Source organism: Solea solea, chromosome 8, assembly GCF_958295425.1.
Source record: "Solea solea chromosome 8, fSolSol10.1, whole genome shotgun sequence".
NCBI classification, from domain to species: Eukaryota; Metazoa; Chordata; class Actinopteri; order Pleuronectiformes; family Soleidae; genus Solea; species Solea solea.
In genome coordinates this window covers 14,954,856-14,971,147 of record NC_081141.1, presented here as the reverse complement: position 1 = coordinate 14,971,147, position 16,292 = coordinate 14,954,856, and the positions used below count along the sequence as shown (strand labels likewise).

Here is a 16,292-nt window from a genome sequence, read left to right as displayed (position 1 = left end):
TCAACATGTTCTCTCTTTTCCCCTGTAACTTGTTTGGAGGTTAAACCAAAATGATGCCCAGCCTCGCCATGTGGAGCGCTATGGTCTGATTGTGTACAGTGACTCATTGTTTCAAAAAGCTCTGCAGGCGGCGAGCAGCGTAAACACTGAGCTCACGCTGCCGTTTCAGCTCTGTTTGTTGGATAGTTCTTAACGAAGACTTGTCTTTGAATTACAGCGATCGCCTTTAACGGCACGGTCATTCTTTTCAACTACAAACATGACCGCATCACCCCTGACCTGTCACACGTACGTGTGAGCGTGAGAGAGAGAAGGTGTTTGCGTTTTTTTCTGCCGGCTGTTGTAACAGGAAAATTGAACCCAGTTGAATTCCCACCCACCTGCGGTGTCGTCAGAGCTGAAACGAGTCCCTGCACATTCCACTCCAACGTGTTTGACGTGTCTGCAATGTACGAATGAAAAATGTGTCCTCCAGGAGTAATTGTCACTCGGTTGTACTGTGATTTATTTTTTTTTCCTTTTTTATAAAGGTGAGTGAAGAATGCATTTGTGGAAGTCTGACATTTGCAGGTTAGAAAAAAAAAACTAAAAACGATTGAATTTGTTCCACAAAGTATTTTAACTTTTAGTCCAGCTGAGCTGCCAGGGTCAGACTTCCACACTCTCAGATTGAACACGGCAGCGGTAACTACTCTAACCTGCTTGCTCCAACTAACAGTCACTTTGGACTGAGCTGGTTTTGAGGAGCTGAAGGCTGTGCACAGGCTTTTCTGTTCAGATGAAAACATAACGATTGCCCTCAAAGTACCTGAAACATTTCATTACTGCTGCGCCTCTGTCCTCGTTTGACAGCAACACGCGCTGGCTGATTTGCAGGGAAAATAACGCGTGACATGAGATTGTGTAAACGTTTCAACAAAGCTCCTCTGTCCAACGCGCTGTTTACCGACCAAACACACGGGTAATACCATCCGGTAACACGGCGCTTCTCCTGTGGGAAGCACACAGTCGATAAAGGGGGACAAATATGGGGTCAAATGACCATGTTTTTAATTTAAAAGGAATAAAAAAAGATCCTTTTAAACAGAACACGAGCAGGAACACAGTGAGTTGCCCTCCGTCATTAGGAAAGCCTGAACATGCCTGCAGCTCTTCACTGTCAGTTAACCACTTCAAACATTTCCACTGCTGATTGTTTCTCCTTTCTTTTCCTCCGGCCGTGGCGTCCAGGTGGGCTCGGTCGTGGCCGTGGGCTGGATCCGCTCCAAGAAAGCAGTGGACTGGCGCCTCTTCCGGAACATCTTCCTGGCGTGGTTCGTCACGGTGCCTGTGGCCGGCCTGTTCAGCGCTGCCGTCATGGCCCTGTTTGTATATGGAATCCTGCCCTACGTCTGAGGACGTGTGGCTGGGAGGGAGAACACCGGAGGAAAGGAAGTGAGTCAGGCAGAGAGAGGGAGAGAGAGAGGGGGAGGCTTGAGTAAAAATCGTAGCTGGTGCAGATGAGAAGGAAATGAGGAAACTAAAACAAGTGAGAGTGATGGTGAAGAGAGGCAGGGAGCTGCAGAGGTTTGAGGTGGACTTGGTTGTACTGTGGATGTGAGGAGGGTTGGTTAACACGCTTCCTGGCTCTATATAGTCCAGAGATCTTTTTTTGAGTTTCACTTATCCAATTCTATTCATTCTCCTTCTTGGATGTGCAACCATCCTGTTCACTGGACCATTCAACGTGCTGTACATAAGGCAAATATACCAAGATTTCCAACAACGGTTTAACAAAGAGTTGTTGGAGGAACAGTGGCAGCCATTCCCCCCCCCCCCCTCCATTTCTTCTTCTTATAATAGATAAATCATGAGAAATCCAGATTGCACACGACAAACGATCAAAACCCAGTGACAAACATTAGCATAGTCGGTCCAGTGCTTATAATTATTCCGAAAAAAAACAAAACAACTGTACATATCGTCGTATTTGACTGCGTGTGATTTGTTGTATTGCAGCTTGCTTTAAAAAAAAACAACAAAAAGAAAAAGGAAAAAAAAGATGAGTGTGGTCAACCAACCCATCCAACATCTCACCTTTCAAATGCTCACCAGGTACAACTGGGGCCAAATAACAAGAAACAATGCCTCAGAAGGGGTGGTGGCACTGTCGGTCCACTTAGTTATTTTCCACGTTACCGTAGCAACCTGATTTGCTCGAGATTCTTCTTTTTTTTTTTTTTTTTTTTTTCCTTTGTCAGAAGCTCCCCTATGTTTTTAGAGATGGATCTCATATTTTTAATGATGTATTATACTGTAATTTGTACTGTAAATACTGTCCTGAAGAGTTTGGGGGTGGAATAGGGGATCATGGATTGTATTTAATGTTGTGTTTGGGGGGGTGCGTTAACTTGTCATGATGTCATATTAATATGGTTTATCACGCACACATTAACACACACTTGACGGGCTGTTATATCAGCAGTTGGCAGATGTATAGTGAATGGAAAAAGTATTTAAAACAATAACTGGAGATAACTTTTTCTTTATTTTTTTTTTCCCTCCCCAATTCAAGTAAATTGAACAGTGTTGACGGGAAGTTTCCCGCGCCGCGGAGTCGCTCTTTTGAGAGCCGCGCCATGCCAAAGTAAGCCGTGACGTTGCCATGCCAACCTGCCAATTTCAAGTAACGATATCAAGGTGCAGCAGAAGCCAAAACATAAAAAAAAAACAAAACCATTAAATGCCAGAATGTTCACATATCTGCGTCTGTATAAGAGTAATTTCCTCATACTGAGGGCTCCCCGTCACTGATGGACCTCCAAAGGTGTCGTATCAAAAACACTACACAATACGCTTGTATTATAAACTCAGCCAGTTATGCAGAAGTGATGGATGAACCAGGGGATTCGACCTCAGCCACACTTGTAGCTCCTCAAACAACGGTTACTCGTGGCGTCTTAGGTTCAAGTGAACTCGTTGTTTTTGTTCAGGCTGCTCACGTCACAAGAATATCACACAACTTCTGAGTTAGGATCATTATGTTTGAATAAGTTGGTATTTCGGTGGGGGCGGGATTGTACTGATCATCACCAGCTTTTTAACAGGGTCACCTGACCTGTAAATGAACAAAATGAAGCTTTTTTTTATTATTATTGTTATTATTGTTACTTTTTTTTTGTTCTTGTGGTGCGTTTCCTAATTTCACTTTTTCTTGTTTTTTTTCGTCTCATGAACGAATCTATGCTTAAGTAACCACTTGCCTTGTAACATTGTGTTCTATTTTTGTGCAGTTACGGTAAATAATAATTGAATACTGTGGTGTTTACATCGTAACCATATTGTAGTGTCTGAAGAAAAAAAAACAAACAACTGTTGCCTAATGATGCCAATGAAAGACAAATCTATTAACCATGAATTTTTAAGTGCAAAAAAAAAAAACCAGAAAGAGCAAGTGTGCACAGTGACCTGTTATTGTTTTTGTTTGTAGTATGAATCATGATCCCCGTCACTTTACACTGCTACTACGTACATGTATGGGTGCAATTCAGTAATGAAGAGAATAACTAGAGAAATTTCATCAAGACTATATATATTTTTCTACCATATCTGAGTTTTAACCTGGATGAGCTTCCAGACACTTTGGAGGACACGCTGAGGTTTGATGGGGGAGTGGGGGAATGGGGTGAGCCGGTGCCCGGTGTGTCCTCAGTAACATGTAGATTGAAGTGTCGGGTGGCGAGTAGATCAGATTTTGAAAATTTTACCATTTTTATTTTTCAAATTTTCGATGAAAAACACTTTGTAATTTTGTTTCCCTACACTGCTTTGATCATGGGCCGTGAGAGCAGGACTCGCGTCTCGCTAAAACCAGGACCGCTGGAAGCGAAATCTTTGTAGTGGACAAAGTCGATATTAAAACTGTGTGGACTGTGTGGACATTTGTGTGTCCTTGTTTTGGCAGATTTTGATGACTCTTGATGCTCATATCCTTTGACTCTGTTGGCTGTGTGTTACACGAGGGGCGACACAGAGCAGGCGCGCTCAAATTCTTACAGGAAGACGCTTTATACGGGAATGATTGAGAAATGGTTCAACTTTAAGGCTCATAATTCCCCCCAGATGTCATTATGACACTTAATATAACTGCTAATATCTAATTGACCCTCAGGAGCCACTGTAGCAACGAGGGCCGGGTATCAATTCCTCTTCAGCACGAGTAGAAACCGTGCTCCAAGTAAATCGACGTCAATTTTAACCCTGACAGACACATGTTTCAGTCGAGGCTCGTGCAGTTTGTGTCTTCAGTGAGTATAAAGTTTGTGCATCATCGCCTTGTTCTGTGAGCCCTTTTTGTAACTCTGTCATTTTTTAAATTTTTTTTTGTTCTGCCATGTTTTCCAAGTCCTGAGAGGCCAAAGGGGATGCACTGCTCAAGATGGGGAAGGGAAAGTGAACATCGCCCTCTAGCGGCAGCTGCAGGTCTTTGATATTGTCACTTAAATACATTTAGGGGTCACATCTCTTCTCTCCATTTGGACGGAAGAAGAGTGTGAAGAGCAGTCTCAAAAAAACCCAAATATGAAAAATGTGCAATTATACGAAATTGAATTACAATACGTTAAGCTTTATCTAAAAAAAGAAAAAAGAGTGTATTTGCAGAGACGGTGTTTTAGGAGTCGACTCTTATTATCTATAATAGATAACGGAACTAAAGTAAAATTCCTCTATGCATTTTTAATTCATGTATCGAGAACAAAGGCAGCCTGAAATTGCAACGACTTGTATGACATTTACGTATGAACGCAGCCACTAGATGGCGCAGTCTGCCACTTTCCCTCCCTGTAGAGCAAGGACAGCATTTTTAGACCAGTCAGCTTCAACTAGTGTGTTTAAATCAATGGGCGGTGTGGCGTTCTTGCCACTGAGGGAGTTTCTACGCTTCTTCTTCTTCTCTTCCTCCTTCTTCCACGTCATCACGAAACTACTGCGTAACCGTTATGTCAAGAAAATCCAGACAAACACGACGAGCCATTTGTTTTCTCCCTGAATGAGCAACACAAGCTGGGTTTTACCTGAAGGTGCAACTACATTGCTCTTTAGTCTGTGGTCATGTAGCTCCACCTGCCCCCCCCGTGTAATAGCGCCCTCTCCTGGCAGAGGTGCAGGGGGGGAGGTGGCATCAGTTCACACCTTCATCTGGATGTGTGGCGTGCTGTTTTCTAATAGACTGTGCTCCTTGGCTGGCCCTGCAGGTTTTACAGCTCTGTGTTGTCTTTTTACTGTTTACTGCTGTTCAGCTGTCTAGTCCTTCAAAAAGAAAAAAAAAAGAAAAAACCATGATAGATGAATTTAAAAGTAATAATACTAAAGAAATGAATGAATAAAAAAAATCATTAGGAACTGTAGCCTGCTTCTACAAAAAAAAATCTTTAACGCTCTTCTGATTTGCATATATCGTACTGTAATGTTTTATTTAAGATTTTAGTGAAACAAATGTCTGCATTTAAACTAAATTATGGGAATTAAAATTACAAAGACTCCATATGTTCACCTGTGATGTGTCTTGTGTTTGTTGTGGCTCTTTCTATGCAGTTGTTTAGGGTTTTTTTGTATGTGGTAGAACAGCTCTACCACATACTCCAATGACCTGGGGTACTGTTCTGGTCAGGAGGGGCCGCTGAAGTGGTCAGATCAGAAAAGGGTCAAAAATAATTGTTCAGCTTAAAATGTAATGATAGCATATGTTGCAATATAGAGATTTGTTTGTTCTGAAGGGTTACCGTGACCTTTACCCTCTCTAGGATCTGTTTGGTTAAAAAAGTCTCAAAATGAGAGCAGATCTCTTTCAGCTAAATCTGCAGCAATGACCGTCGTCAAAGCTTTAGTCTGGACATTGTTGGGGTAGTATATATTATATTATATTATAATATATTATAGTTTTGGTTGCAGTTTAAAGAAAAAAAAGAAATTTGATTCAAACCTATTGACGCGTCCTGTATCAATCATCTGCTGTACTAAAGACTTTATAGATGAGAAGTAGATAAGCTATATGCATTCAGTGTTGCTTCCTTGAAACATTAGATATCTAATGTCGTGCCTCATTTTCCCCCCACTCTGCATGCATTTGGTTGCCTATGGCAACCGACCTCTTTAAAGCCTTAAAGAATCTGTCAGATCCTTTCAGGCTGCTGTTATTTAGGTTTTTTTTGTTAGCGCAGATAACGCGTAACGTTCCCAGCGCTGTGGCCGACCAAGCTCGTGGGATAAATGACTTCCTTTTCACGTTGGATAAATCGCTCACGCTTGTTTTTATTTCTGCTTTTTTGCATTCATCTTCAGAGCGTGTTTTGACTGATGATTTTGAAGTCCAGCTAAAATTAAAAGTGCCTTTTTTTTATTCTTCATACCTGCTTCTGCACATCAGAGACTCTTGTTTCCTTTGAGAGTCACAAAATGAGCTCCCCGTTAAAGCAGTTGTGAACTTGGAGTTGACTTAAAAATGATGCTTAGGCTCAGTTTACCAGCTTTTTACCCGTCGATTTAAAAACAATCGCTCTGTAGAAGAGCGACGCCACAGCTCAAGCCACCGTGTTTAAAATTCTCCCGTCATCCCTCGTGTCCGTGTGCTTCGAGCGCGTGCGTCAAACCCACTGCAGCCGAGAACGTGACCATGCATTCAGGACAAACACAAACCAGAGGGCAGGGTTGGGTTAGTTGATTTCCATCCAAAACATTTTTTATTGTCCTCCAAACTGAAAGGTTTACCCTGTCATTTGGCGCCAAAAACATACATAGCATTTCTTCAGGTAGCAGTGGAGGCATACAAAGATCTTTTTCGACTGAGAAATCAATGAAAAGAGAAATACAGGTTTCTCTCCTTCAAGTCACGTGAGTTTTCTTTGCATTCAAGAGTAATGGAGAGAAGATTAATTTCAGAACACGGGAAGCTTGAGAAAGTAGCGTCTGGTCTTCCTTAAAAGAGAGAAAGAGAAGGGAAAAAAAACAAAACGAGACAATCGTGTCAGGACTGAAGACCAGGGTTTGTGTTTCTTCAAGGTTAGAAAGAACCTGAACGTGGTCACGTTTGAAGAAACGATTTCATCTCTTTTTTTTTTTGTCTCCGAGTTGTGTTTCGCCTTAATGTAGAGCAACTGTAGTGTACACAAAGGGACACTGGATATGCAATTCAAAGTGTCCACAGTCGATATAAAGCAAGGTCACATGACCCAAAACATGTGATGTCACATAAGGGGGCGGCGGCGGGTGGGGGTGAGACTTGACATGAATGTAACCAAACTGCAGTCCTCAGTCTGTCTGTGTGTGTGTGTGTGTGTGTGGTACACAAATACCAATGAAGTGGCACTCGGCACCGATAATTTACAGTTTCTCGGGCGTCTGAAGAAAAGCGAGGCCTCCCCTTCTGGTGACTGTGCAGTTAAAAATGGGCACATGGTGATTTAAGCTCATGCTTAAGTTGTGGTAGACCATCCAAGCACTTCTTTAATTAATAACTATAAATACACAGCAGCGTTTGTTTTTTTTTTAACCGGAGAGGTTTCCGTCCTCCTCCTCCTCCTCCTCCTCCTCCTCCTCTCCCCGGGTGAGTGTTGTGACGTGTTTGTCTCCTACGACAGCTAACTACGCTTTTGCTCATCTGCTAGAGGAAACACGGGTTATGTGGACTTGATTATCAACGTTCATATAGATTTTTCTATAATATATTTATATAGTTTTTTTTTTTTGTTTCTTTCTCTCACGCGCACACACCCACCACGCTTTCGCTCACATTCTCTCGTCTCACTCATTTTATTCAATGTACACAACTTAACAGACATGGCGTGGGGGGGGGGTTTGAGTGGGGGCGCGACAGAGCTGAAATGACAATCACTGAGAAAAAATAAAAATAAAACAAAGCCCAAAGAAAAAAGAAGGAGAAAAAAAAACTGCAGTCTTTTTTGTCATCCATTGGCAGTTGGACTGACTCAGCAGTCAGCCAGTAACAATGGTGCTTTAAGGAGGAGGAGGTGGCCATGTCATCAAAGAGGCGGCGCCGGAGGCTCTTTCTTCGCCGGTGCCGTTTTCGCCGTGGTTTTTGTCGTCTTGGTCGCTGGGGTTGTCTCCTTGAGGTTTAGGTTCTCCAGTGCCACGTCCAAGGTCATGACCTCAACACAGCCCATGGCCTCGAAGTCAGCGAAGTTCCGCAACGAGCTGTGACAGTCGTCCTCGTCCTCGGAGGAGGAGGCGCCGGCGGCGTCCTGGTTGGGCAGCAGCGTGGACAGCAGCAGCTCCGTCACAAACAAGCTCCTGTCGGCCCACTGCGCCTCGCACAGCTGCCGCTCGGCCTCGGACAGCCGCGGTTCGCTCAGCCTGCGGGAGAGAGATTAAGGGGGCGAAGAGTTCAAATAACACGCCGACCATCCACAACATACATTATTATCAATTAACTTAAACCTTAAAATACCTTAAATCCACTAGTTTTTAAAGGGTGGCTGAAGTGAGACGCCAGATTTCAAATACTCGAAACAAAACTACTTTATGACAGTTTTAAAAACCTTTTGTGTGACTGAATTCACAAAGTTGAGTCACCTTTTAAGTACTGAGAAACCTAACCCTGTCAAAAGAATGCGAAATTTAAGAAAAGCAAGAAACAATTGTTGGATATATGATATACAGACATTTAAAGCTAGAGCTGCTCAAATCTGAAAGAGTTTATTGACACAGTCTCATTTAAAGTACATGCAAAAAAAAAAAAAAAGAAAGAAGAAGAAGTGAGTGTCCCACCTGCTGAGTAGAAACTGAGAACTATGTGCAGTGTGCTGTGTGTTAGACTCAGGTGGGCCCGGGTTGGGAGTAGCGTTGCTATTGTGGTTGCTGCTCGGGTTGGGGTTGGCGGCGGCTGAATTCGTGTTCAGGATGGCGTTGGCACGGCCTCCGCCTCGGCTGGCGTTCCGGGCCGTCTCCAGCTGCTGACGCGCAGCCTGGGCCTGCTGGCGCTCCAGCTGGAGTTGCATCTGAAGCTGCTGGAGCTGAGAGGCCGAGGGGCCCGAGCTGAGCTGGCCGCCCGCTGAACGCCGCACCCCCGACAACTGGGAAAGAAGCTCTGCAACAAAGGACATGGAGAAGAGCTTCAGATCAAAAAGCCAATGCTATATTGACAAAATGATTCACTTTTTAATGATTTCTTTGTTTTATGGAGCAAAGAAACAAGAAAATATTCACATTGAAGAAGCTGAAACAATCAGAAAATGCTTCAAACAATTAATTTAGTAAAAAAAAGACAGCTATACCGCTTGTGATCTACAATGCAACTGTGGCACGTGAAGACACGCGTGTGCATAATGTTACCAGACCCTGAGGTTTCTTTTTAGGCTAAATCTCAACCAGTAGAATTGTTGGCAGCCTCGGCTAGAATCATTCAGGTCGTTCAAGAGGAGGCTTGTGGCCTGTTTGTGAGGAACACTGAACACAAACCCTCATTAAAGCGCAGCTGGAGCGGACGTGGCCAATGCCAAGCACTGCATCAAGATTAAAACTGGGAACAGTATGAACAGAAAGAATACCTCGGTAACAACTCTGCCCACACGCCGCTGCTTCATTCAGAGGGGGATTTAAGTGCACGCTGAAAAATGGGACATTTGGCCTTCACTTTCATCTTAACTACACAACTTAAGGTCTGTGATTACATCTTGCACCATTGTAATGATGATGTTATCATGGAGACACACTGACTGAGACTGAGTCCTGTATTATCCACGTTCTTCTGCGTGTGTGTGTGTGTTGTGCGACTGACCTGCTATAGGATCCATGGCCTCTCTGCTGAAGTTGGAGCTCTGTGAGGAGCTCTGACTGGTGGAGAGCCCCCCTGTGGTGCTACTGGTGAAGTGCATGTTAGACCTGCGTGCTCGCGGACCGCCCAGCCCGCGCCCCGGGTGGAACATCCTCCTCACATGCCGTACCCCGCTGGACTCGTCGTGAAGCTTCTCATTAAGGAACATATCGGAAGCACAATTGATTGACAATTGATCTTCTATAATTACACGTTAAATCAATACAATGTCAAAATGTTAATCGACCAAAAATATGCAGTAAATGTGTAAGCTCCCATTTAGAAGCAGAAAACAACACAGTATCCTGGATTTTTGCTTGTATCTATTGTAAATCTATTTTTGCCGATCACCTAATTTATTACATTTTTGTTCAGGTCTTACAGGGCACTGGTTACTAAGGAACTGTGTTACCGTTTTATGGAGCTTAAGTCATTGTACTACAATTTAGCATATTGGTTTTTTTTTCTCCACCACCTGTATTCAAACAGACAACGTATAATAAGCCATCAGTCGTCCGAGTCTATTTGCATTATTATCATGCCATTTCAAACCTCGAGTTGCCTTATAACTTGAAGTTCTCTCATTTATGTCGACAGACGATCACTCAACGACATCAACTGATGAATAACATTCCGTTTTTGTTTTAACCAGAGCGGTTCACACAGTTTGCAGCCTTCACGCTCATTGCATTGGCACATTACTACATAATGTGACCCCGACTGTTCCCGCCTTCTGTATTTGGAAGAAATATGCGTCACGTCACTGCACTTTCAGTTGGCAAGAGATAAAAAAAAACAAAAAAACACACGCACCAATTTAATTTACTAGTGGTATCTGTCAGCACCATGTATCGAGCCAACACCGCCCTGAGGCCTGGGATTTCTTAGTTGTTGACGTTTAAAGAAAACAAAACAACTGCAAGCAAATAGTGTGTACGCAGCTGAACAGTCAGAGTGAAGCCTACTTTATTATAAAATATAGAATTACCTAATCAATACTGCCGTTTTAAGACAGAAACCTTGAAATATGGGCTTCATTTTCGAAACACACACAGTATTTAGGTTGTTTCTCTATTCAGTCAGGTTATAGTCTTGAAAAGGATATCAAGTCTCTGGGTGCTCTGTGTTCAAGTGTGAGATGAGCAGCAAAGTCATCCGTCACATGATTTGGGTCACCACCTGGCAGCGCTGCACATATGGGGCAGATCTGGAGAACGGGAAGAGACAGCGGGGACAGGTCATTTACAACACACTTCACTGCACACTGAACATTTGTTCAAGAGGACTCGGCTCCAACTGGCAAACACCCACATTGGTAAATATCTAGTCTACAAACGCTGTGTTTGCACACGGAGCACTGCGATTTCAGAAACATTCCAGCTCTGCAGCTCGTAGGACAGTGTCTGTCTGAGCTCCAGCAGATGTGAGGGAACGCTAAAAGGCATAGATTGATTTTTACATGTTAAAGAAGTAGGCTGTGAGCTGCCACGCAGAATGCCATGAGATGTACCGTCGTAGCCTGGACACAGTGAAAAAACAACCACTGCTTGTTTTTTTTATTTAAAAAGCTGAGATGAATCAAAACAGGAAGTGTTTGCCAAAAATCCCTTTGTTATTATTCAAAGGACAGTGATTAACTACCATAACGTGTCAAACCCATACGATATCTGAAATGATGGTCTGTTGTAGGATTTCCACAGAAGACAAGTTGTTATTATGTAAATGATAAATGTTTGTAGAAATGTCAGACATAACTCTAATTAAACTAATTAAATACTAATATATAAATACCTATTTAACACCATTTAAATGTGAATCTCTATCAAACTCCATGTGTCAATAGTTACACTAGTGCCAGTGGTCTGCCCTGTGGTGTCTTTTTCACCCCTGCGTGAATTGTGACGTCACACAAGCACCAGCAATAAACAGAGAGAAAAAAAAACAACAACAACAAACAGTGGAGCTCAGTAACAATGTCACAGTCATTGCAATGTTGTATCTTTTACTTTGGATGCGCATTTAAATCAAGAATAAATCATTTTTTATCAACGGGAATGGGACATCCAGTGTTCGTCTCACTGCCAAACAGGGTCCGTGATTGTCTGTAGAGCTACCCAACATAGAAACCAATCACACAGAAATGTGTTGCAATTGTTTCAAAATTGACTTGGAAATGCCAAGTAGAAAACAACGCATTGTCTGCCCACGGAGCCGGGCTGCATAAAAGAGCAATCAAATCAAAACAATAGGCAAAAAAAACACGATTCAAGTTGATGAGCTCTTGCCTTTGCTTCATTTTTTGATGAGGGGGGTAGGGGGGGGCATACAAATCAAAGTCTGGGTTGGCAATTTTGCTTCTTGCATGATTTGATTGGCAGCCTGTAAGTGTGATGATCACTGCGGCTCTGAGCAGGGGGGGGCACATAAAGACTGTATGGCAGACACTCCATAACATGGAGAAAAAATGGTTTTCCGGTGATTAATTTCTGCATGAAAATCCTCTGTCAGTGAGAAGCTGACATCAGAACTAAGCTTTGACTGCGACATACTGACGCTTCAGATACGATTTACTCCAAATGAGAACATAAATAAATGCTTCCAGGTGTGAATTAGTTGCGCAAACATACTGTATATTCCAACCTTCATAAGTGTCTGTGTGTGAGGCTTCAGCATCCACCTACCACTTCTGTAGAGGTCTCTGTGTGCTCTGCAGCCACATGCTCCTGCAGAGAGATCTCTGTGTAGCCCATCCTGCCACAGTAGGGACATGTAAAAGCCTGGGGCTGCTCCACTGAGAACGCTTCACCGCCGTAGTACAGGTCTGGAGGAGAACAGATGGACATTCAGTCGCCATACAATAGAGTTCTTTTTTTACCAGCAAGTTCATTTCAGATGCTGGGATTGCAGCACACAGGACGTCATACCGAGGATGCTTATCAAACTACCACAGAACCATACCTGTGATCTATTATGTAACCAATGTAAAGAAGTTGACATTGATGTAAACAAATGTGGCAGGCAGACACTGCAGTGAGTGAAACAAGCAAACTTGGGAAAAAGCCCACACCAAATTTAACAATTTCTTGCACCTTCTGTTGCGATTTCGTCAACAACAGTTTTCCCAACAAACTGTAGAACAGTATGTCCACTGTGTGAAAGCTTGGAGAGTGACGTATTTCACAGTAGCAATGCATAAAAATAAACACAATGCACGCCGCCATAAATATTATCTGACATAATAAACCATTCTGTCAAGCAGATCGAAAGTTAATAGAACCAAATTTATGGTGAGTGTGGTCCGACAGGGGCTGGTATATTTGAATCATTGTCACTGCCACTGTATTCATAAACCAAAACTGCAAAGACAATAACACACTTGCAAAATCTCCTCTGATTAAAGTCGAATCACTGCTCAGACAGTTGGGAGCAGCCCTTCTGTCAGAGAGCAGAGGATTGACTGCAACTGTTTCTTGTTCACACTTATTAAGACACTGAGGGAAGGGTTTCCAAAGACCACAAGTGGTCGCAGCTTAATTATGAAACGACAAGATTTACAGTGATTTGCATGTGTTTTCATTTTATGTGTAATGTGTAAACTCAGTGTTCTATGAGAGATGCAGCAAGACTTCATACAAAGTTCTCAAAAACATCTGTATTTTCTTGCCAGGTTATCAGTCGGATATGAACATCTGTCTCTCAGCGACAACAAACATTGAATGACAAACATCTGATCCTGTTTTTCCTCCTTTTTATTTTTCAATTCACAACCTGAATGGGCACTGTACTTACCGAAGTCGACTCGTGTTAATATACACTGCATGGGATGCTCTGTGGTGTGTCTCGTCGTCGTCGCACCACTCTCGTAACAGGATGCACACAGATCATAGTCGTAGCAGATTAAACATTTGTATCGTCGCCCTCTGAAGTTGCCTTTTAAACATGCATCGCAGCTCACACCTGAGGGACAAGTGAACATGCAAGAGAAGAAGAAATGTTAGATGTTTAATGTTCATGTGGACTTATTATGGTTTGCTTGACTGGGTGTGTTTGACAGATTATACACAATTCAGTGTTTCATAAATGTCACATGGTGGGACTCACAGGGTACCTCGCGATACAATGCGGTACACGATAAATGGTCCATGATACCAATAATGAACGTGGCTGGGGCATCACTTAATGTAGCTTTCTCTGCCATAAACTCCCACTTCTTTGGCCATGTAATTTTCACCCACGTTTCCCTCAGCGCCACCATGAGGAGACATGAACGAGTGACGCCCATTGAAACGGGAAGAGACTGTTTACTTTAGAGCGTCTTAATTTGTTAATCAAAATGTCAATATTTGCCCTGGTGTTACGATGATCATATTGCACAAGCAAGGAACGACAATTCATCACTGAATCAATATTTTGACCAACCTCTATTGCAGAATATTTTATGAATAAACATACAGATCCCTTGACCTAATCATTTACAGCAGTGTCCGCTGTAAACATTACAACACAAGTTAACAATGAGGGTTTACATAATTAAATCAGACCAATTTTACAAAAAAAATGTAAGCAAGAAATTCATTATGTGATATGTCAAATAAAAGATTACGGCTTTAACTCAACACAACACTAATACAATTTACAAATGAATTTATACTTAAAATTAGAAGTATGTCAAAAAGAGAAGTGGTGGTGAACAGGAAGTGTAAAGTAAATATTCTACTAGGAGTACATGATGAAAGTTTTCCTCAAAAGGTACGGCATATCAGTCTTATGATAAATATGCATACCACAGTGTTCATGCATATTAGTGTATACATCTCCTGTAGCTATAATTCAACTAAGGATTGGCTGTCAGACTTATATAGAACAGGTTGCTGCCAACTTTCCATTTTCATTCAAACACAATCATGCCTGAGGCCATCCTCCTCACTAAAGTCCCCCCACAGCTATGAATGGCAGGTTTCACCTCAAGTGTCCCATATAGAGTCCACTTGTCCCTCTGTTTTCAAGCCCATGCTTTTCTTGATTGACGAGGACAGTCGTGCTGCCTCGGTGTATTGCATGACACCAGGCTGTTTTAACTTCCCCGTATATCCATTCATAGCTACGGGCAGTGAAGTCTCAAAGCCAAATCAGACCCTGATGTGCAGCGGGTAAAGACTGGCTGCAGTCATGTTAATGACAGCAACAACAGGAACAACCTCAAAGCAACAACCAGCTCGATCACTACTCGCAGCAAAGTTGTCAACAACACAAGCATGAGAAATAAAGGCCGTCCAGGCCTGACTAACCTTCGCTGTTAGCCAAACCAATCAGTAAACCAACTACTATGAGATTAACTACTAGCTGACGAATTAGTCAGCAGCTGAGGACTAACTCACCTAACTGTCCAAGGGACAACGAGCTGAACCGTAACTGTCTCCCACTCGAGCAGTGAACCTCAAGCCCAACAAGGTTGGCCACAAGGACGAGGTTAATGTTGGGTTTGTCAGTTGTTAGCTTAAGAAACTCGGATCCGAGGGCCAACTTTTATCCGAAAACAAGCTAAAACTGTCTGACATTAGTATTGACGACATGACAGCTCCATCCGGACTCCGCTCCACTCTTGTGTTCGCCTGTCCCCGGCACCACCCCCTTACCTTGCTCGCTCGCGTTCACCTATGAAACCTATCTTATCACGTTAGCTTACAGGCTAGTTAGCACAGTTAGCCAACGTCAGGTAGATCTGGTCATTTTCTGGATCACGCACGTCCACTGCGTGCGTCGCACACACACATATGCAACAGCTATAACTTAGTCCGCACACACACGCGGCATTAACGTACACAACAGCCTCGGTGCTAACGCTACCTAGCAGGGGCTGCAAAACAAGAAATTCTCGGCTAGCTTAATGTTAGCCGGCGGTGCTCTACCAACGTTTCCATCCCTAATCTCGAGCTGCTCACGTCTGCTGCGATCCGCTGTATTCTTACCTTCATGTCGGGACATCCTACGAACACTGACGCAACACCCTGCTCGGGCTCCGGGGCTTGGAATAAGGGATAATCTGGGTGAAGAGAAGAGAAGCCGGGGCTGGCTGTCTGTCCCTGGCCTCTTCCCTCATGAAGTATCCGGTCTGGCTCTCTGCCCCCCTCCGCCTCCTGCTGTGTCACTGTACTGTGCGATGCCCCACCTAGTCCACGCGGTGGCGCTGCTGTGTAATGATAGAGTTGGATGTTCTTCCTCTTTTCTGTTTTACGGCAGGTAAGAGTTTACGTTTAGGTGCATAACCGCCATTTCTGTGAGAGTGAGGACAAGAGTTGTCTGAAGTGGTTTCACCTGAGGGGGCTTCATGACTGTAAATATACACACAGCTCCAACTCGTGTAGTTTAATACAACATCTATGTTATAAGTCACAACATATCTGGCACATGACCATTGACCTTATTCTGAAAATAAACTGTTGAGTTTAGGATGATTACACGTGTCTATACTCATATTCCTTTT

The 16,292-nt window shown here is 43.1% G+C and overlaps 2 protein-coding genes across 6 annotated transcripts in view; one reads left to right on the top strand and one right to left on the bottom strand.

The window, feature by feature from the left end:
- The window catches only part of slc20a2 (solute carrier family 20 member 2), a 41,987-nt gene extending 38,845 nt beyond the window's left edge, over window positions 1–3,142 (top strand). For all 5 annotated transcript variants that reach the window (XM_058635448.1, XM_058635447.1, XM_058635449.1 and 2 more), the window contains exon 11: window positions 1,231–3,142. In XM_058635448.1, coding sequence (XP_058491431.1) covers window positions 1,231–1,395 — 165 coding nt within the window. In that variant the 3' untranslated portion in view covers window positions 1,396–3,142. The remainder of the gene's footprint in view (window positions 1–1,230) is intronic.
- A 3,550-nt stretch (window positions 3,143–6,692) lies between these two features.
- On the bottom strand, window positions 6,693–15,947 carry LOC131464573 (E3 ubiquitin-protein ligase KCMF1-like). Its single transcript, XM_058637134.1, has 7 exons — window positions 15,778–15,947; window positions 13,598–13,765; window positions 12,490–12,629; window positions 10,914–11,015; window positions 9,773–9,953; window positions 8,764–9,082; window positions 6,693–8,349 (listed from the first exon to the last, which is right to left on the bottom strand). Exons 1-7 carry the CDS (start codon window positions 15,791–15,793, stop codon window positions 8,019–8,021), a joined length of 1,257 nt encoding a protein of 418 aa, XP_058493117.1. The 5' UTR covers window positions 15,794–15,947; the 3' UTR covers window positions 6,693–8,018.
- Between the last annotated feature and the right edge of the window lie 345 nt (window positions 15,948–16,292).

Coding starts and splice junctions, on each gene's coding strand:
- LOC131464573 (XM_058637134.1), bottom strand. Junction 12,630..13,597: donor ATTAACACGAGTCGACTTCG/GTAAGTACAGTG, acceptor GTTCTCCTCCAG/ACCTGTACTACGGCGGTGAA. Junction 11,016..12,489: donor CAGAGACCTCTACAGAAGTG/GTAGGTGGATGC, acceptor CCCGTTCTCCAG/ATCTGCCCCATATGTGCAGC.